This window comes from Artibeus jamaicensis, unplaced genomic scaffold (genome assembly GCF_021234435.1).
Source record: "Artibeus jamaicensis isolate MK-2021 breed Jamaican fruit bat unplaced genomic scaffold, CSHL_Jam_final contig_685, whole genome shotgun sequence".
NCBI lineage: Eukaryota > Metazoa > Chordata > Mammalia > Chiroptera > Phyllostomidae > Artibeus > Artibeus jamaicensis.
The window spans coordinates 16,917,346-16,938,383 of record NW_026521924.1 but is presented as its reverse complement, the minus strand read 5'-3'; the positions used below and the strand labels follow the sequence as shown (position 1 = coordinate 16,938,383).

General features: G+C 45.7%; 1 protein-coding gene and 1 non-coding gene across 4 annotated transcripts in view; one reads left to right on the top strand and one right to left on the bottom strand.

Moving 5' to 3' along the window:
* Positions 1 to 5,930: 5,930 nt before the first annotated feature.
* The window catches only part of ZNF341 (zinc finger protein 341), a 50,085-nt gene continuing 34,977 nt past the window's right edge, over positions 5,931 to 21,038 (bottom strand). For all 3 annotated transcript variants that reach the window (XM_037143239.2, XM_037143240.2, XM_037143241.2), the window contains 5 exons: positions 15,642 to 15,738; positions 13,954 to 14,086; positions 10,299 to 10,410; positions 9,975 to 10,045; positions 5,931 to 8,279 (listed from right to left, as the gene is read on the bottom strand). In XM_037143239.2, the coding sequence (XP_036999134.2) occupies positions 7,750 to 8,279; positions 9,975 to 10,045; positions 10,299 to 10,410; positions 13,954 to 14,086; positions 15,642 to 15,738 (943 nt within the window). In that variant the 3' untranslated portion in view covers positions 5,931 to 7,749. The remainder of the gene's footprint in view (positions 8,280 to 9,974; positions 10,046 to 10,298; positions 10,411 to 13,953; positions 14,087 to 15,641; positions 15,739 to 21,038) is intronic.
* LOC119047812 (small nucleolar RNA SNORA41) lies at positions 20,354 to 20,485 on the top strand. Its single transcript, XR_005082205.2, has one exon. It is a non-coding gene; the product is annotated as a small nucleolar RNA SNORA41 (small nucleolar RNA).

Genomic DNA, 21,038 nt, shown 5'->3' with positions numbered 1-21,038 from the left:
TTGAGAAGAATTCTGAGGCTGTATCAGGACTGCTTGTAAAAACATGCCGAGAATGAATGGAGAGATACACACACACAAACCCGTAAATAACTGAAGCGTGATGGGCCTGGGAGCAGGTATAACCTCCCTGAAGAGTAGGGTTAGGACAGACCTGGCTGAACCTAAGAGGGGCAAGTGAAGAGTGGGGGGAGATTGTGCACTGGAGGGGCCCTTGTGCTTGAGGTCTGGGGGGGGGGTATAGGACCTACTCCATACCCATTCACCAGAGCATGTGCAGGCCACACAGCAGGCGCTGTGCCCTAGAAAGCCAACTGTTTCCTTCTCAGTGAGGCTTTCCAGGCCATCCCATATAATTCTGCAACTTGCTCCCCACCTCACATTCTAAAACCTCTACTGTCCTCTATTTTTTCTTTTTCTGTAACACTCATCACCTTCTAACATATTATATAATTTGCTTATTTACTCTGTTGTTTATCTTCTGCTTCTTCCACAGGGATTTTCCACAGATCATTGTTTTGGGTTCACAGTATTATCATCAATGTCAGAACTATACTTAACATTTAGTAGGTGCTCAATAAGTATTTGTAAAACGAATTAATGGACTGAGGTAGAAGTGACTTTGCGGGGCAGGAGAACAGGGTCTGGCCTCATTCTTACTATGATGAAATACTGGATAACACCCTTTCCTTTTCAGGCCTGTTTATTCTGATTCTACAAAGGGCTCAATACTAAAATTGAGCCTCTGCCTCAGGGTTCTGTGCCTCACCATTAAACCAGGCACCCTAGGCAAGTAGGGGGTCACCGCAATCCAAAGGTAGAATCTGCTAACATCCCTGACTACCACCCTCCAAGTCCTTGAGAATCTCTGAGGGTCACTTACTGGCAGACTTGGGGTTTGGGTGACTTGTAACTGCTGCCTCCACTCCTTCCTCCCCAGGGGAGATAAAACTGGCCCAACCTGTTCTCCTGGGCCACACAGAATACCTGCTCTGTCAACTGAGACTTCCAAGCCACCGCCTCTGTTATTTGTCCCAGATATTTTCAGCTCCCTCTTAAAATGAAAGTTTTCTTTGTATCAGACATTAACTTCCAGGGCTTTGGGTTAGCGTTTCTCACCCTACATGGCAGATTCTTACTGAGAAAATCTCACCCTTCTCCTTTGTGCGACTGGAAAACAGGATGGGTAGAGTGGGTCTTGTTCTCTCAAAGTGCTGTTGTCACTTGTTGAATGATTATTTATTCAACAAATACTGATCAAGCAATTTCTGGGCAGTACTAGACACTATAAAAAATATCAGTGCACAAACAAAAGGCCTTGTCCTTGTGGACCTTTTGTTTTTAATAGGGAAAGAGACAATAAAGAAATGTCTAACATAATGTCAAGGATAATGAATAAAAATGAAGCAGCCCTGACCTATGTGGCTCAGTGTGTTGGGTGTCATTCTGCCACACAGAGAGGTCACCGTTTCGATTCCTTTTCAGGGCACGTGCCTAGGCTGCAGGCCAGGTCCCCAGCTGGGGGGGTTTGTGAGAGGGAACCAATGAATATTTCTCTCTTACATCAATATTTTCCCCCTCTCTTTCTCCCTTCTTTCCCCTCTCTCTAAAAATAAAATCTTAAAAAAATTTTGTTAAATGAAGCATTATAAGGAATTAGATTGTGATGAGGGAGGGATGGGAGCTATTTTAGACAGAAAGGCCAGGGAGGGCCTCTCAGAGGGAATGAATTTTGGACAAAGGTGAATGGAGTGAGAGAGCCAGCCATATGAAGATCCAGGGGGGGAAAGTTGTAGATGGGGGAGCAGCAAGTGCAAAGGCCCTAAGACAGGAACTAGCTTATATGATGGAGGAGCAGCAAGACAGCAGGTGTAGCTGGAATGAGAGAAGAGTGGTAGCAGATGAGGGTGGCATCAGGTAAAACCTTGAAATCTACAGAAAAAAAACTTTATATTTCATTCTGGGAGAAATCAAAAGCCACTAGAGGATTTTAAACAAGAAAGTGGCACAATCTGATTCAGGTTCTAGAAAGATCCCTTCAGCTGCTGTCAAGAAAATGGATCATGGTCACTTTCGCCAAGATGGAGGCGTAGGTAGAAGCACTGTACCTTCTCGCATAACCAAGTTTAAAAACAACAAAGTTTTAGCAACAAAAATGCAGCCAAACCACAGAAAATTGAACTACACAGAAGTCTGACAACAACAAACCCTTCAGCCAAACCAGTAAGAGGGGCAGAGCCAGCAGCAGAGCTGGGTCAGGCAGGAAAGATCCATCAGACTGACCCGGGCATGCGACCCAGGTGCACCAGCAGCCGTGGGCGGATCCCAGGTGTGGAGAAGCGGGTGGACCCACTGAGGGTGCAAGGCGGTGGACCCACTGAGTGCTGGCAGTGGTCACACATTTGCACGCAGATAAACCAGTGAAGAAGTGATCTGTGAGATGAACCGCACAGGCCCCAGTGTCAGGAAGTGGCAGAGGGAACTGCCATTGTCCCTCTCTGACCCTGCCCCCACCTACAGCATCACAAACCAGCGACCTAGGTGGCCCCGCCCCAGTGAACATCTAAGGCCCCAGTCCTCATACGTAACAGGCACAAACAGATCAAAACATGGCTCAAGAACAACTCAGAGCCCCAGAGCCAATAAATCTAAGTGATGAAGAAATAGCAAAACTTTCAGGTGCACAATTCAAAACACTGGTGATCAGGATGCTCACAGAACTGGTTGATTTTAGTCACAAATTAGAGGAACATATGGAAGCTAAACTAATTGAAATGAATGGCAATGCGCAGGAAACCAATAGTAATGGAAAGGAAACTGAGACTCAAATCAAAGGAGTGGACCAGCAGGAGAAAAAAAATAACCAAAGAGAAAAGGATGAAGAAACAAGAATTCAAAAAAATGAGGAGAGGCTTAGGAACCTCCAGGACATCTTTAAATGCTCCAACATCTGAATTATAAGGGCACCAGAAGGGGAAGAGGAACAGCTACGAGTGGAAAACTTATTTGAACAAATAATAAAGGATAACTTCCCCAATCTGGCAAAGGAAATAGACTTCCAGGAAATCCAGGAAGCTCAGAGAGTACCAAAGAAGTTGGACCCAAGAAGAAACACACCAAGACACATCATCATTACATTAGCCAAGATTAAAATGAAGGAGAGAATCCTAGAAGCAGCAAGAGATAAGGGAACAGTCACCTACAAAGGAAATCCCATCAGACTGTCAGCTGATTTCTCAAAAGAGACCTTCCAGGCAAGAAGGGGCTGGAAAGAAGTATTCCAAGTTATGAAATCCAAAGACCTACATCCAAGATTGCTCTATCCAGCAAAGCTTTCATTTAGAATGGAAGGGCAGATAAAGTGCTTCTCAGATAAGGTCAAATTCAAGCAGTTCATCATCACCAAGCCCTTATTATATGAAATGTTAAAGGGACTTACCTAAGAAAAAGAAGATAAAAAAGATGAACAGTGAAAGGAGAGCAAACTCACAATTATTAAGAACCACACCTAAAACAAAAGCAAACTAAGAGGACAGCTAGATCAGGAGCAGAACCATAGAAATGAAGATCACATGGAGGGTTAGCAACAGGGGAGTGGGAGAAGGAGAAGCGGGGGAAGGTACAGAGAATAAGTAGCATAGATGGTAGGTAGAAAATAGATACGGGGGCAAGAATAGTATGGGAAATATACACTCTAAAGAACTTGAGACACGTGGTCATAAACTAAAGGGGGGAATGGTGGGGAAGGGGGTGTGCAGGGTGGAGGGGAATGAAGGGGGGAAATAGAACTGTAATGACATAATTAATAAAATATATTAAAAAATAATAAATAAAGACGGTTTTACTTCTTGCTTTCCAAAAAAAGAAAAAGAAAATGGATCATGGTGAGAGAAAGGAGGGAGGCCAAAGAGAGGGCTGATACAGTCACCCATGCAAAAGAAGTTGGTAGCCTGGACAGGGTAATGATGGCCAAGCAGATGAACAGGGGTTGGAGCCTCAAAGAAACAGTTTCAAATAAAACCCCAGCCCGTGAGAGCTTTAGTGACCCTAAAACAAGGCAGGAACTTTGGAATCCTGGGTTTGAAGCCCAGCTCCATGTATTCTGGCTATGAGTTCTTGGGCGGGTTACTACACCTCTCTGAGCCCTGGCTTCTGCATCTGTAAACTGAGCATAAGACAGCTTGCTTCTGAGGGGTGTTCTGAGGACTCAGTGACAGGTAAATAAGGCACGGAACACAGGGCTTGGTGCTTCATAGACAGTAAAGTTAGCCACAACTCAATTCCCCACATTTATTCGTAGAGAAACTGAGGCTGACTGGCTGAGAGGCAGAGGCAGACAGAAGACTGGAAAGGGAAGGGAGGAAAGGAAGCAGAACTTACAAGGACCCCAAGCCATATACCCACAAAGTCCAGACAGTAAAATAGATGAGTAAAGTAGTCCAAGAGCATGAAAAATCATATGATCCTCTCTAGCCATCTTGTTCTCCCACCTCTGAGAGACATGGGAAATTAGAAATACTTCTCTACTCTAAGACAAATCAACATAAGTACAGTAAGTAGAAATTGACATTCAGCTGCAATGGTAGACAACAGTAAAGAATAACTATGTCCATAAGGAATGCATGGGCCCACCAAAAGGGCCTGGCTAGCAGCTTCACCTGATTGCTGCCCCACTGTGAAATAACCCAATTTTAAATTTAGAAGTCAGAAACCCAGATTTTTAGGTAAAACCTCCCAATTTTAATTAAATTTTCTAATTGTTTCTGGATATAGGAACACAGTAAATTTTTATATATTGATCTTGCAATTATTTCAGCATATTTGCTATTATTTCACCATTTCTGATCCTTCCACCATTTACTTCTTTTTCTTGACTTACTGCTTTGGCTAGGCCTCCAAAATAATGTTGCCGTCACGACAGAAGGCATCCCTGTCTTGTTCTTAACATGGAGAGAATGCATCTCACTTTTTGCCATTGCAGTAGGTTTTACATTGCATTATTTTTAAATGTTGGCTCATTTTTTAAAACACCGAAAACTAAACAAAGTTTCTCTGTAAGCTAGAATCAACCTATGAGTTGCCAATTTGTAATCTTTACTTTACCCGAGTTCTCTCTCTGAATTGTGACAACTTCATTGGGCAGGTACTATTTATTCTCCCCATTTGACATTAGGAGGACAGGGAGGTTCAGAGAGGTGAAGGGCCTTGCCACAGTCACACAGCCAGGAAGGGGCCGAACCAAGATGCAAACCCAGCTCTTCCAGATGCCAAAATCTGTGAAACCCTGGATGCCCAGGACAGCCCATTTACACTACATTCTATCCAGTACCTTGGGGCTCTGTAAAGAACCCTGGGGTCCTGAGCGACCCTTGACTAAGGGCCTTCCCTTCTTGGGACTCAATATCCCTGTTCGTCAACATAGGAGAGGTTCAGCTACAGGAACCCCAAAATTGCCTTAGCCTCCTCCCCTGTAGTCCAACTCTGCATCTATTAAATATCAGACCTGACCTTGGTATGTTCTGTGACCTGGCTCTGCCACCAACTGCTGCATGACTTGGGTTGCTTAACCTCACTGAGCCTGTTGCCTCATCTCAGCTGTAAAATGAGATTAAAAATATCACCTACCTCGAAGTGTTTAAGATATGCCAAGCACTGCATAAGTGCCTAATAAGCGTTAATCCTCATGATTCTGGTAGATGTGCATTCATGTATATACTGGCAGGAAGAGGCAGAAATATAATTTAAATAGCTGTATTAGGATGAAAGTGTGGTTTTTAACATTTCCTTTAATGTCACAAGTTTTTTAAATGTTTAATGACTCATCCATTATGTAGAGAAGAAAGTCCAAATTCTTTAACCCAACACCCAGGGATCTCTGATTCGGTATCAACACATATTTCAACAGAGCAAAGTGGCTAACAGCACATGGAGACAGACCTCCCCAGCCCGAATGCCAGTTCTGTGACTTACTAGCTGTATGAGCTTGGGCAAAGAACTTTGCCTTTCTGTGCCTCTGCTTCCTCATCTGTAAAATAAGAAAAGTAACAATTCTCACCTAATGGGGCTGAGGTAATATGAAATAAAAGACTTAGTATAGTGCCCATGTCCATGTGGAGACTTGAATGGAACAGCGATTATCATGATCTACCCACTGCATCCAAATCTCTGGTCACCTAGACCATTCACTGGCACTGGAATACGATAGGCCTTACATTGTCACAACTTGAAGTCATGGCTCATACCTTGCCTTCCCCTAACTACCCATGAGTTCAAACACTCTGTATGAAGGCCCAGCTCAAATGTTACTTCCTCCAAAGAGCCGTCCTGTCTCCATCAATCCCTCTCCTAGCTTTTATGCGGGCAGGATACATTAAAAGCCCTCACCCCCTCTGCTGTGCACTACTGCCTCATTTGTCCCTCCCACTGCATCCTACGCTTCCTGAGGATGTGGCGAAGGGCCCTGGCACAGATGTGAGAGGGGTGTGTCAGCTTTTAAGGAAACTCAGTTATCAAACTGAGCCAAACAGTTCTCCAACACTGAGCCCTGTTTAGTCTTGAGCCTCAGTTTCCTCTCTTATAACTGAGGGAGGATGGCCCAGAAGGGTGGTTGTGAAAATAAGTGAGGGAACTCAGCCAAGGCCCCTTCTTTCTCTCCCTGCCTCCCAACGACCCTAGTTTGCTTCCCCCTGGACTGACGCGGATGGGGGAGGGAATGCTGGATGCAGGGGCACCTGTGGCCATCCAGAGGCCTGCTCAAGATGGACCTCTGGCTCTAGTCAGTGTTTCTGATTCCAAAGGGTTTGAGAGTGAGGCCCAGGACCCTGCATTCTCAAAAGTGAGTAGAAACTCCTTCTGCTGCGTGTTCCTAAGGGCTATGTTCGGAAATCGTCACTCTGGGAACACAAAACCTCTTCATGGCTATGGGGCAGCACAGTGCTGTGCGAGGGTCCATGGAGCCCTCAGCCCCCACACACTTCGGAGGGGAGAATGCTGCCACATAGGGACTGCCGAAGCCACAGCATGAGCCATGTGGATACGCATTTTGATAAAAACATTTATTAGGCACTTTCCAAGTGCCAGGCACTATTGTGAATCCTTTACTTATTTCATCAGACCAGATCCTCATGACAGCCCTATGAGGTAGTATTGTCATAAGCCTCATTGCACAGATGAGGAACACAGGGCTTAGAGAGGTGAAGAGACTTACCCAAGGTCACAAAGCAAGTGAGTGATAGCACTTGGATTTGAAACCAGATTAGACTGATGCTGCACACTCACCACAACATTTGAGTGCCTCCTAAATGCCTATATCACAGATTCATCTGGGGATGCTGTGAGTAGCCGGATGTAAAAAGGTACAGCAGATACTGGCCCTGACCACGCTGGGCTACCCCTAAGGCAGCCCAGAGCAGGTGGCAGGACTAGCCTGTCTTCTCTGTTAGGCAGCCTAACCACAAGCCTGGACCCAGCCAGACCATGGGCCACTCAGGCTCAGCCATCTGTCTTGCCATCACCCCTGCCTGGAAGCAACAGGCAGCCCTGCCCCAGGACCCAGAACGCTACAGAGCTTTCCAGAAGGATAGGGGATACAGCAGGGTGGTCATGGGCCAGGGTTTATAAGTGACATTCTGAGAGGTTTTCCGCCGAGCGGACAGCTCGCTTCCACAGGGAAGGATGTCTAGTCTGCCCTCAGAGGCTGTAGACCCAAAGGCGAGCATCAGGCTGGGCCACAGAGCAGACACCACGGGTCCCTCACTCCGAGGCCTGGATGTAGACAGGCACAGCAAGCATGGCACAGGGGCCATCGGCCCCTGCCTGCAGCTCTGCCAGTGCCAGGTTGGGGCCCAGGCCTTCAGCATGCCCAGGCACTACCAGCTCAGGTTCACTGCCCACCGTGCCACCCACTACAATAGACAGCACGGCATCCGGCTCGGAGAAGGGTGGCTTGCCTGGGACAGCCTCAGGCATTGCCCCAGCCCCTGTGTCCTTCAACTCCTCCAGCCCCAGTGGGTCAGGCACAGGGGCCACCACCTTGTGCCCACCACTGCTGCCACTGCGGGGAGCCGACCTCCTCCGGGAGGGTCGTCGGGCTTGCAGGTCCTTATCCTTTTGGGGGCCGAGGCGACAGCGGTGATCCTTGAGGTATTTGTGGCGGGAAAAGCCCTTGGCGCAGCCAGCACAGCGGAACTTGTAGTTGCCTGTGTGGGCGCGCTGGTGCTCAGCAAGATGGGCACGACGGCTGAAGGACTTGCTGCACAGGGCACACTTGTGGAGCTTCATGCCTGGTTGGGAGGGGGAGTCAGTGAGAGGCGCCCAAACCCTTGACCCTGCACTGGGAATAACACCCAGTCTCTTGGCTTGCCTACAAGCATCTGTGTAACTTGGGCCCTGCTACCTCTAGTCTCATCTCTCACCTTCTCCTAGACACTCAGTGCCAGCCACACTCGGTTTTCTCAAACGCATCAAGCTGGTTCCTGCTTCCTGGCCTTTGCACCTGCTGTTTCCCTCTGCCTGGAACAGTATGTTCAGCTCCCAAACCTTGGCTAACTTCCCCGGGTCCATCATCTCTCTCCTGTCTGGTCTGCCTGCTTCACACCATCCCCCTAACACCATTCCCTACAGGGCAGCTAGTGACATCTTCATAAAACACATAAAGGATCATGATATTCCCTGCTCTAAAGCATTTTTACCCCCAGGTTTCCCACAAAGCTCTGTGTGGGCTGACCACCCCTTCACCTCTCAGCACCATCTCCTTCCTCCCCATGCTTCGAACTCTGAGCTCCAGGCATCTCTCTTGCCTTTCTTTGTCTAAAACACCCTCAGTCCCTTCCCTGCCTCAAGGCTTTGCATCTGCTGCTCCCTCACCCTGGAAGCCATTTCCTGGCTCTTTTCACGTCACCTCCTCTTTTCATTCTCTGCCCCATCACCCTGTTTATCTCCATCTTTGCACTCAGCATACTCTGCTGCTACATACTTAGTTGTCTGCTGTTCATTTTCGACCTCTGCTGCCAAATCTAAGACTCCCCAGGAGGGCCCCGTAGGATTCTGCCTGTCTCATTCCCCCCTAGCTCCCCCAGGGCCTCACACATGGTAGGTCCTCAACGGTCACTCACTGAGTAAATCACTGGTGGCTCCACATACACATGGAGTCAATTCCAGCCCACACTCAGCCTGAGCCGTAGGCCCCTCGCCTCCCTAGTTTAGTGAGGGGCAGAGACTTGCCTGGCCCTCTGTCTCTAAGTCCCTGATCTATTCTCACAGTTTTCAAACTTTCTTTAGCCATCCTTTCTGTAAAGCAGTGGTTCTCAACCAAGGGTGACTTTTTTCCCCCAGGAGACTTGTGGCCTGTCCTTTGGAGATATTTCTGGTTGCCACAAATATGCCTTGGGAGATGCCACTGACATCTTCTGGTTGGAGGCCAGAGATGCTACTCAACATCCTGCAGTGCCCAGAGCAGCCCTCTACGAAAACAAATGATCTGGCCCCCAAATCAATGGTGCCAAGGTTGAGAAGCCCTGTTCTAGACCAAACAGTATGTGGAAAGCCAGCCATGCTGCTCTGGGGGAGCTTTGTGAAGCTCCCAAGAAACTGAGGAGTGGTGTGGAGACCCCTGGATCTATATCCCAGCTGCCAAGCTCTACAGAGGGGACTGAAGATGTTTCCTGGCTTTACCTTGGGCCAGATGACTGATCTCCCTCCATACCTGATCTATACCTTTACCACACTCGGAACCTCTCTGAGTGATGGTCAGCTTCTCTCAAGTCAGCTGCCCCCTCAGTCTGGGGGACTATGTCTGACTCACCTCTGTGCACCCCAAGGACCCTAACACTGGCCTGGCTCATGAATCACATGAACAAAAGTCTGTTGGCTGGAATGTACCAGACGGGGATAATAAGCCCCATGGAATATGTGTGGGGAGCCTGCCCCAGGCAGCTTATGCTGAACCAGACCTCCTGGCAGGTCTGAGAGCCACTTACCAGAGTGGGAGAGGATATGAGCCTTCAGCTTATCTGGCCGGTTGAACTCCTTACTGCAGCCTGTGTGTGTCCTAGAACACAAAGCCACTGGTCAGGGGGTGCTCAGCAAGGCCAGGACCCTCTTGCTGGTCTACCCGCTAGCCCTGAACATGACGACCCTGTTGTCTATCCTAATGGTAAGGCAAAGAAGCAGAATGGGGAGTGAAGCCAGCGGGGAGGGCCCAGGACAGGATAAAAGGAGTCTTCAGTCCTCAGACCTGACTGACATCTGTCTGTCCCACCACTAGGCAAACCTGCACCCCCTCCATGCCAGTCTCTACTCACGAGAAGGGGCATTTGTATTTCTTGAATGGCTCATGGATCAACATGTGTCTCTTCAGTTTGTCTTTGCGGTTGAATGCAGACTCACACACTGAGCATTTGTAAGGTTTCTCACCTGCAGGAGACGCAGACAACGGGAATGAGGATCCCATGGGATGGAGCCTGGACATGGGCTACAAGGGTGCTTACTAGAAGGCGGCAGCTCCTCTGGGGAAGTGGCCTGAGAGAAAACAGCCACTCTTATTCCTCACAACTTTATTTTGCCAAGGAGAGTGAGCCAATTTAGATAGGGTGGTCAGGAAAGGCCTGGCTGATGGGCAAGATGTGAGGTGAGGCCTGAGGTAATAAGAAAGCGAGCCATGTGGAAATCTGGGAGTGAGGGTCCCAGAGAGAAGGAAAGGAAAAGAGGGGGCACTTAGGGTGTCTGAGGAACAGCAGGGATGCCAGTGTGGCTGGAACTGGGTAGGGGGATGGAGAATGAGGCAGAAGATGAGGTTAGTGAAGCTTCCTGGCCCAAGTGGGAGGGCCTAGAAGGCCAACCAACGATTTCAGCTTTTACTCTAAACCAGATAAGAAGCCACAAGAGGGGTTGAACAGAGGAAGGACGGAATCTGACTGAAGAGTTTTATAGGCTTCCTCTGGTTGCATGGAGACAATAGACTGAGGGGGGAGAAAGGAAGGACGCGGGTACAAGAAATGAGCAAGAGGTCAAGTACAGATTATGTTTGGAATGCAGAACTGGCAGCCCTTGCCAATGGGGTGTAAGAAGAGGGGAAGAGTATGGGATGAGACTCAGGTGGGCCAAGTGATAGAGTGGGGGGTCATGGCATTTGGTGAAATGAGGTCCACCATGGGGGAGGGGTAATTACATCTTACCCAATTGGATCCTTTTAACCAACCATGAGGTAACTACTATCATTAACCCATTTTATAGATGCGAAAACTGAAGTTCATGGTCTATATCTAGTGGTAGGGGAGCTAAGATTCTAGACCAACAGTGTGATTCAGAGTTCGCCTTTGTAGCCCCAGACTGTCCTGCTGCAGAACCACTGGGAGGGGGGGAGCTCTCACCTCACAGGGGTCAGGGGTCACTACCTGCCCTTAGGAAAGAGCTGTTACTGGGCTGTTTTGATTTCCTGGCATTATTCCCTCTCCATTCTCCCTATGGGATAAATAGAGTACTTTTGAACAATGCCATGCTCAAGCCAGCAATAAAGGAAATTCTGGTCCTTACAATGGAATGCTCTGTAGTCATTAAAAAGACTAAGATCATCTGTGTTTCTTGATCTGGAAAGATCTCCTAGACATATTGCTAAGGGGAAAAGAAAACTACAGAATAACTTAATACAGTCCCCATTTTTGATAGAACCAAATACAATCCCCATGCTCCAAAAAAGCCCAAGCCACATATGTTTGTACATACACAGAATATGCAGAAACAAGAGCAGGGGAGGGTACATGCCAAACTGTCCATAACAATTAGGATTTGAAGAGGGAATTTAACATTTGATGTTATGTACTTTTTCTATACTGCTTCCATTTTTATAATCAGCATGTATGATTCTTTTTTAAAGTGGTTTTTTTTTTTTTAGAAAAAGGGGAAGGGAGGAACAAAGAGATGAAAAGAAACATTCATGTGAGACAATCTGATGAGCTGCCTCTCACCCACCCCTGACTGGAGACATGGCCCGCAACCCAGGCATGTGCCCCGACCAGGAATCAAACCAGCGACCTTTCGGTTCACAGGCCAATGCTCAAGCCAGTGAGCCACACCAGCCGGAGTGCACATATTACTTTTGCATAATAATTTTTAAAAGAGAGTAATTTGGTAATACCTGTCAAAATTGCCAATGCATATACTTTTTCCCCTTTATTGTAAAATATACCTAACATGAAAGTTACCATTTTGACATCTTTAAGTGTACAGTTCAGCGGCATTCACACTGTTGTGCAACCACCATCATCATCCACCTCCACGACTTTTTCAGCAGCCAAACTGAGACTCAGCACCACACATGCATTTTAACCTAGCACTTCCACTGCTAGGATGGAGTATACACTACGGGTATACTACCAAAAGCCTGCCAAGGGACCCGACCCACATGGCACTGTGTGTACACACTAATAGCCAAAAAATAATTTGTGTCTATCTATAGGAAACTGGCTACATAAAAGATGGTAAATGCAGAAGAATACTATGAAGCTGAAAAAAAGTGCTGTAAAGGAACATCTTCAAGGTATATTAAAAAGTGAAAAAAAGGCCTGGCTGGTGTAGCTCAGTGGATTGAGCACGGGCTGTGAACCAAAGGGTCCCAGTTCAATTCCCAGTCAGGGCACATGCCTGGGTTGCGGGCCAGGTCCCCAGTAGGGAACACATGAGAGGTAACACAGATTGATGTTTCTCTCCCTCTCTTTCTCCTTCCCTTCCCCTCTCTCTAAAAATAAATTTTAAAAAAATTTCTTTAAGTGAAAAAAAGGGTACATAATAGAATTATATTACATTCTCATTTGTGTAAAAGTAAGCAAACATTTTATATGTAAAATAAAACTGGAATGATGCAGGCTATTATATTATATGTTATATAATTCTATTATATTTTACATGTAAAATATATAAAATATATTTCTATTTAAAATATAAAATATAATTTTATATATAAAATATTTCTATTTTATATTTAAAATGTAAAAATATAATTTTATATCTTTATATATTATATTATATATAAATATAATAGAATTATATGATGTTTCATATGCATTATATATAAATAGAATGATATGACATTTTATATGTAAAATAAAACTGGAATGATGCAGGCTATTATATTACATATGTATTGTACATATAAGTATATAAGCAAATATTTTTTATGAAAATGAAACTGGAATGACACAGGCTGTGTCACTAATAGCTGTTGTCTTTGGGGAGGGGAGCTGTGGCCTTCGGTAGGAGTATTTTTCAAACTACAAACTGGGAGTCACAAGCTGTTGATGGTTATTTTAACAGCTAAAACTGAACAGAAAGTACTGCTTTGTGAAACTTTTGTCTCAGTATATTCTATCTATATAGATGTGTTTCCTGAGTTGCAGTATAAAATGTATTTTAACATAGGTCATAGTATAAAAAAACTGAGAAACATTTGGATTGTCCATCTGAGCTGAGAGGAGGGTTTATTTTAATTATATATGCTTTTGATCATTTTCAATAGAAGTATCAAAAAAGAAAACAATAATTTTTCATCTAATAAAAAAACATTATAAAGATTTTAAAAAACCAATGTGTCTGGACTGAGGAACCAAAGAGAGGGGTTTAGGGCAGATCTGGGTGCTAATTCGGTGATGAGAAAAGCACCCCCATGCTCAGGGACTCACAATGGTCTGACAGAGCGGACTCTCAAGGGGCAAAGCCAAAGGGACCCCACACTTCCAGAGGCTGATCTCTGCTCTAGTGTTGGTGGGAGCACCTCGGTCACTTGAGAGGATGGGTTGGTAGGAGGCCAAGGAGGAGATGGGAGGAAAAGGGGGCAGGAGATGGATGGGGGAGAGGTCAAAAGGGAGATAGGGAGGAAAGCCAGAGAGGGATGGGAAGGAAAACAAAAAAGGGGGGATAGGGGAGGTGAAGTAGGCTGGAGTTGGTAGGGAGCCGAGTACCCACCTGAGTGGATGTGAGCATGCAGTTTGAGGTAGTGCTCCCGCCTGAAGAACTTCTTGCACACCTGGCACTTGAACCTGCCCCCACTGCCATGTGTGGGCAGGTGACGCCGCAGGTAGCGCTCGCAAGTAAACACCTGGCAGAAGAAAGCAGTCGGTTTCAGATCTGACTCTCCAGCTCTTGCCACCTTGAGTTCAAGGGGCCCAGCACTTCCCACCTTTCCTTACGGAAATGACCTCCTTTCCACTCACTAGGGGTCGGGGCCTCCGATGTCAGGCACAGCCTTTAGACCATCATGGCTCCCATTATTGGCCCATAAGCCCAGTCAAAACATGCCTGTTCTGAGCTTCTGCCCAGGTGCTTTTCCTACCCAGAGGGCCTTTCTCTCTTAGCCTGACAAACTCCTACTCATCCTCAAGACCCAATTCACTTCTGACCCAACTCACTTCAAGACCCAAGACCCACTGCTTCTGAGAAGCCCTCTCTGACTCCACATTGCCACACTAGGCAAAGCAAATCCAGCCCTAGGATACAGACCCACATTTTTAAAGTCAGAATTTAACCCACTGAATTACAGCCCTTGGCTTATATCTCCAAGAGGACAGAAAGGGAGGGGCTTTCATTCCCTAGCACAGGGCCTAAGACAAATGACTGACAAGTAAAAGAATAAATTAAAAATGTGAACAAACAACTAAAGAGATGAATGAAAAGGTAATAGAGAGCCAGAAAACACAGAAGCCATTCACTTTTTTCATTCACACAGTACAGAGAAGTGGCCAAGGGCAACGACCCAACTGCCCCACCACTAATCAGCCCTACCATGTTCTGCTGGGTGGCCTTTCAGTGCCTTGGTTTCCCAACTATAAAATGGAAAAGTAAAAACATGCCTGTCTTCTAGTGTTAAATGAGTCAGTCCAAGTAAAGAGCTCAGAACAGCATCTGGCACATGGTTCTTCCTCAAGTCATGATATCTTTTACTTGGACCGCAAATTCCAAACCTCAAAATTAAACTATACAATTAGAAACATCTACAATGAGGCTGAAGTGAAACCAAGAAAATGAGACTGTCCTGGAAAATCTTCTGTGTAAGGCTGTGAGAAAATGAGTAGAATAAAGATTAAACACTCAGGGACTAAAATCAACAAAATCCAGACTTTAGGAAACCCCACAGGACCAAAAAAAAAAGAGGGAAAGAAGGATCAGTGGTGTGGGGAACCTATATATTAAAAGAAACTTTGTTCATACTAGCCAACTGCAATATGTAGACCTGATTCAAGCAAACAAACTTTAACAAAATTATGATTTTTTTGAGACCATTGGAAATTGAAACATAGCCTGGATATTTGATGATATCGAGGGACAGGCTTCAATGAGGCCATCCAGATTTGCTAAAAAGAACCAATAATCACAAGGCTAATAACACATCAGGAAACTGATGGTCGCTGTTCAGACGCTGGGCCTGGGTCTAGGAGACATTCCATGTCAGCCCAGCGCTGCCCGGCCTGGCCCGGCCCAGTAGCAGCCCCAGATGTGGGGTGTGATGCGTAAAACAGGACAGGCAGAGCTCTTACTCTTCAAAGACGAAGTGTCACCTGTGGACACAACCCCAAGCTTTGCCTGCATGGAGGGAAGGAAACAGTGAGGTTCTCACTCCACTACCTCTAGCCCATTTTTGTCACAGGGGTACCCACCTTTTGGCAGTGCGGGCAGGGGAAGTTGTGAGTGGCAGTCTGCAGGTGATGTTCCAGGGCCTCAGGGGTAGAATATTTGTTGACACATTTGACACATCTAAATGGGAAGGAGCAGGAGAAGTGAGAGAGTAGCACGGGAGCTAGACTAGCCCAGCAGGCCCCGGAATCAGCCACTCCCCTCCCCCAGGGTCAACATTAGGAGGCAAAATCCTGTATTTAATTCATTCTCAAATTAGTCTATTCCTCTCGCTAACGACTATCTCCATCCTAGTCCGAGCTGCCATTCTCTCTCACAGGGACATGTGCGGTAAGCCTGCTCACTGGCCTCCCTGCCTCACCCTACCCTCTATAAGGTCTGTTCCCACAGGGGAGCCAGTAGTGCTTTTAAAAATCAAAATTAGCCCTAGCTAGTGTGGCTCAGTAGATTGAGCACCAGCCTGTGAACTGAAAGGTCACTGGTTTGATTCCCAGTCAGGGCACGTGCCTGGGTTGCAAGCCAGGTCCCTAGTTGGGTGCATGTAAGAGGCAACCAACTAATGTTTCTCTCTACACATTGATGTATCTTTCCCTCTCTTTCTTATTCCCTTCCCCTCTCTCTGAAAATAAACAAATAAAATCTTTAAAAAAGATTTTAAAAAAATCAAAATTAGACCATATCACACTCTTACTTAAAAGCCTGCGCCTTGGTCTAAAGGCCCTACTGCCTGATCTACTTCTACCTCTCAAACTTCACCTTTATCCACTGCCCAGCTCACTCACTCTGTTCTTGCCACACTGGCCTCCTTAATGTAACTCAAACACACCAAGCCTGATCCCCCTTCAGGGCTTTTGTACTTGCTGTCTCTACAGTTGGGGACACTCTTCCCCAAGTCTTCCTCTGGGCAGCATCTTCTCATCCTTCATGTCTTAGCTCAAATGTCACCTCCTCAGAGAGGCCCTCCCTGACCACCCTTGTCTCAAGTTGATCCCTTCTGCCCAATCCCCTTCCTAGTACATCACCCAGATTTAGTTTCTTCTTAGCATTTATTACCTGGAATTATTTTGTTTGTTTGTTTACTTGAGAATTATCTGTCTCCTCTACCAGAAAGTGAGCTCTGCAGACAGGGGCCATACCTGTCCTTTTCACGAACTGCTCTGACCCGCAGTGACAACTTGTCACATGAAAGAGTCACACAGACAAGGAGCCAGGTCTGGTTCTTTCCCATCTGTGACACTCAGTTTCCTCATCCATAAAATAGTGCGGGAATCCCGAATGGACCTGCCCTACATTCATTCTTAAGAGTGTCACGAGAGCTGAAGGACATGACTGGGCCAAACAGTTCGTAAACCGCAAAGCACTACAGACAGTCTTTACTGTCAACAGTCTTTACATCACTGTGGCTAACATGCCTTCAAAAGAGCAGTTTCAAGCCGCAAACCTGAAGAGGACCCCATTATCTCCCCACCATGAAAACATTTGCCTGCAAATAAACCCATTTATGATGCAGTACCAGTGAGTAATGCCTAAAATAAGTAGGCAATTCCTTCCAGAACTGAAACATGGGCCCTGCCATCTGTCTATCAGGCCACCGTGGGAACCGCAGCAGGCTGCACCTGTGGAGGACCCAGGGGACCCTCTCAGACCACATACTGAAAGCAGTCTAAATGCCTCCGCAGCAAGAAAGAAAGAGGAGGTGGGGTGGGAAGAGAGCTACCAGAAGGGCAGGAACCTCCAAGCTGGTGGGAAGAGAGCACAAGAATCACACCAGCTTCAGCGGTGAGGAGACATAGGTTTGTGTGGGAGGTAGCTTAGCAATAACCACTAAAATCAAAACTTCCTACCAGAAACATCACCCTAACTAAGTCATCCAAGGTAACACCTCCAGAAATGGGGTAAACCAACATCATGTACCTCCTGTTACAACATACTGAGAAGGGCACAGCATCACCTTGTCATATTCCTGCTGGAAGTGCCAATCTTGGATCTAGATAAATCCAAACCAAAGGCATTCCACAAAATAACTGGCCTATCTATACTCTTCAGAAATATCAAGGTCACGGAAGACAAAGACAGAATGAGGACCTGTTCCAGCTTTGAGGAGACAAACCGAATGAAATGTGTGATCCTGGATTGGATCCTGGGCCAGAAAAAATTTTCTTTCTTTGTCTATAAAGGATGTTATGGGAACGATTGAAAATTTTTTACTAAGGTCTGTAGATTAGATAATAGAAGTATATTGACTTAATTTCCTGATTTTGATAACTACACCATGCCTATGCAAGAGGTTATCCTTGTTTTTTGGAAAATACACTAAAGAAAGGGTAGAGGAGCATCATGCTGGCAAACCCTTCTCAAATGGCTCTGAAGAGGCTAAAACAAGTGTCATAAAAAGTTAACATTTGGCAAGCCTGCGTGAAGAGTATCTGTGGGAATTCTTTGTACTACTCTGATATCTTCTCTGGAAGTCTGAAATTATGTCAAAGTAAGTTGAAAAGAATTCCTGAAGCAATTGTGTGTGGAATGGGGAAGTGGGTCGGGGCAGACAGGGAATTCCTTTTCACTCCATGCCTTTTTGTAGTTTTTAAATATTGCCCTATATGCACATAACAATTATTTTTTATAGATAATTAATTTTGCTGATAATTAATCTTTTTTAATCCTGCCTTTGTTCTTTGACCTGTAAAATTGCTATCAGGAACTTGCTCACAAACGCATGAAGACGTCCAGAGTTGTTCCCTGTGGTGTTGTTTGTGATAATGACAAACTGGCAATAACCCAACCAGCCCGCGGTAAAGAGGGCACAGGTTCAGTAAATTACATCACATCCTCATATAATGGAATACTAAGTAGCTGTTTAAAGGGATGAGGCAGGTCTCTTTGTGCTGATATGCAAAGACATCCGTATTATAGTTTTATGTGTAAAAGTTTTAAGTGACAACATCAAGTGTGCAGAGTGAGCCTATTAAGTTTCAGTCTGTTGGTCAGATGTGTAATAGGAAGGTGGTGTGATGAATTTTCACCAAATTCGATGACCGTGTTTGGGATGCTCTGATTCAACTGTCACCTGTGATATCTATATCCACATCTATAAACATGCTTATTACAGATATGCACCACAAGGTTAATGGACATCATTTTGGGTGACAGAGTTTTGTTTTTTGCTTTTGTATGGTTTTTAAAAAATCCTTTTCTCTGCATTGAACATGAATTTCAGAATTAGAAAAAAAAACAATAAATCTTACTTTTAAAAGAGAAAGTAAATATACAGCAATATACTGGTGGCAAGCATGAATTTTACTTGTGGGGTTTGGGAAGGCACTGCAGGCAGCCAAGGCAACATAGCCCAAAGCAGAGCAGCCAGACCAATGGGGCCTGGGCCCCTGAAAATGGGACAAAGCCACCACACCCGTATCTAAATTTTAAAAATTACCGAGTTCCTATTATGTTCCAGGTTCCATGTCTAAGTGTCTCATACTCATCTTAGTTGATCCTAATAAATAATCCAATCGAGCAGGCACCATCATACCCTCATTTCACAGAATAGAAGACCGGGGCTCAGAGTGGCTGAATGCCTTGCCAAGGTCATCTATTAGGTTTGCAGTCAAGCTGAGATTTGAGCACAGGCAGGTGGCTCAGAGCCCTTATCATTATCATGACACCACTTCACTCTTAGGCCACCCGGATAGTGGCCTGCCTCCTGCACCTTACTTTTGAGCCAGCAGCTCTAACAGCAAGAGAAGTGACTGACTGCAGGCACAGGGCCATCAGCATTGGGCTCAACCCTTAGCCTGCAAACTCCAAGACCAGAGCTCTGAAACTTCCCAACGTCCTGGACAAGAGTCTGAATCAGGGCTGATGTTGTGGACAGGTCAATTCTCCCATCTGAGTCTCAGTGTCCTCATCTTTAAAATGCAGGGAACACTATTATGGAGTGAACTGTGTCCCTCCAAAATTCCTATATTGAAGCCCTGAAGCCCTGAATCCTTGAAGCCCTGAAGCCTTGATCCTCAACATAATGGTATTTGGATATGGGGCCTTTGGGAGGTGATCAGGATTAGATGACATCATGAGTATAGGATCCTCATGATGATGTTAGCATTCTTATAAGAAAAGACCAGAGAGATAGGGCACTCCGACCCCTGTCTCTCTCATGTGTCTATGGTATTTTGTTATAGCAGCCTGAGCTGACTGATACAACCTACCTCCCTAAGCAGGACTGCAGAAATTAATGTCCCTAAGTTGCAGCTTGGCACATAGTAGGCACTCCCTTCCTTTTACTTGGTGTCTTAGTCCAGAGGGCCACACAGCCAAAGGAACTTACAGATAATCAATCCACAGGTTGGAAGAGCAAAAGCAAATATCCTCTGAGTACAAATCTCTATCCCCTTGGCTAGTAAAAGCCTCGCCTGGCTTTCATGTCTCTCTGGCCCCATTTCCCAATCTCTCCCAGGACCAGTTGCCCTTTACCCCATTTCATGAGCCCCAGTCCTCCTGCCAACTTCTCAAAGCTCTTGTGATTTCTGCAAGACCCTCATGCCTTGGCCCCACTTTCTCCCATAGCCCTCATCTAAATATAATTTCCCACTTCCACTGTATGCCAACAGTCATTCTAAACCACTGCTATTTTATTATTTAATACCTCTATAGCTGTTGGTCTTCCTGTTGGGAATGCACTCCACCCCACCCACTGCCAACCTGGTGTACTCCTACCCATCCTTCAAAACCCAGTTCATTCCACAGCTACTGGTCTGCAGCTGTTCTGACAGTGGCAGTTGTGGCGTTCCTCTGTGGGAAAGGAACTGTCACACAGTTAACACCTCTTTCTTAACAAAGCAGAAAGTGGGCATGTGTGTGACAGACACAGGAAAAATAAAAAATAAAAAATAAAAAATAGCCCTGGCTGGTGTAGCTCTGTGGATTGAGCACAGGCCTGTGAAGCAAAGGGTTGCTGGTTCAATTCCCAGTCAGGGCACAAGCCTAGGTTGCAGGCCAGGTCCCCAGTAGGGGACACATGAGAGGCGACCACACATTGATGTTTCTCTCTCACTCTTTCTCCTTCCCTTGCCCTTTCTCTAAAAATAAATAAATAAAATATTAAAAAACAAGCAAACAAAAAAACCCAGTTCAGATACCTCCCACTGTGGTGATTCTATACCATATATACGCATATATTAGAGACATGCATGTATATGATATCTATAATAGTATTTTATCACAGTATATGATAAAAATAGTTGTACATTTGTCTCCCTAAGCAGCCCACACATTCTAAACTCAAGGTCTCTACTTGTCTCTGAACCTCAGAAGTTCACTAATTGCAGTGGTGCCCCTTAACAGAGGTCATCAGCCAAGTACCTGCAGGTACAAGTTTGTAAAAGAAGCAAAAGCCATTTAACATGAAAACAGTCACTAATGAC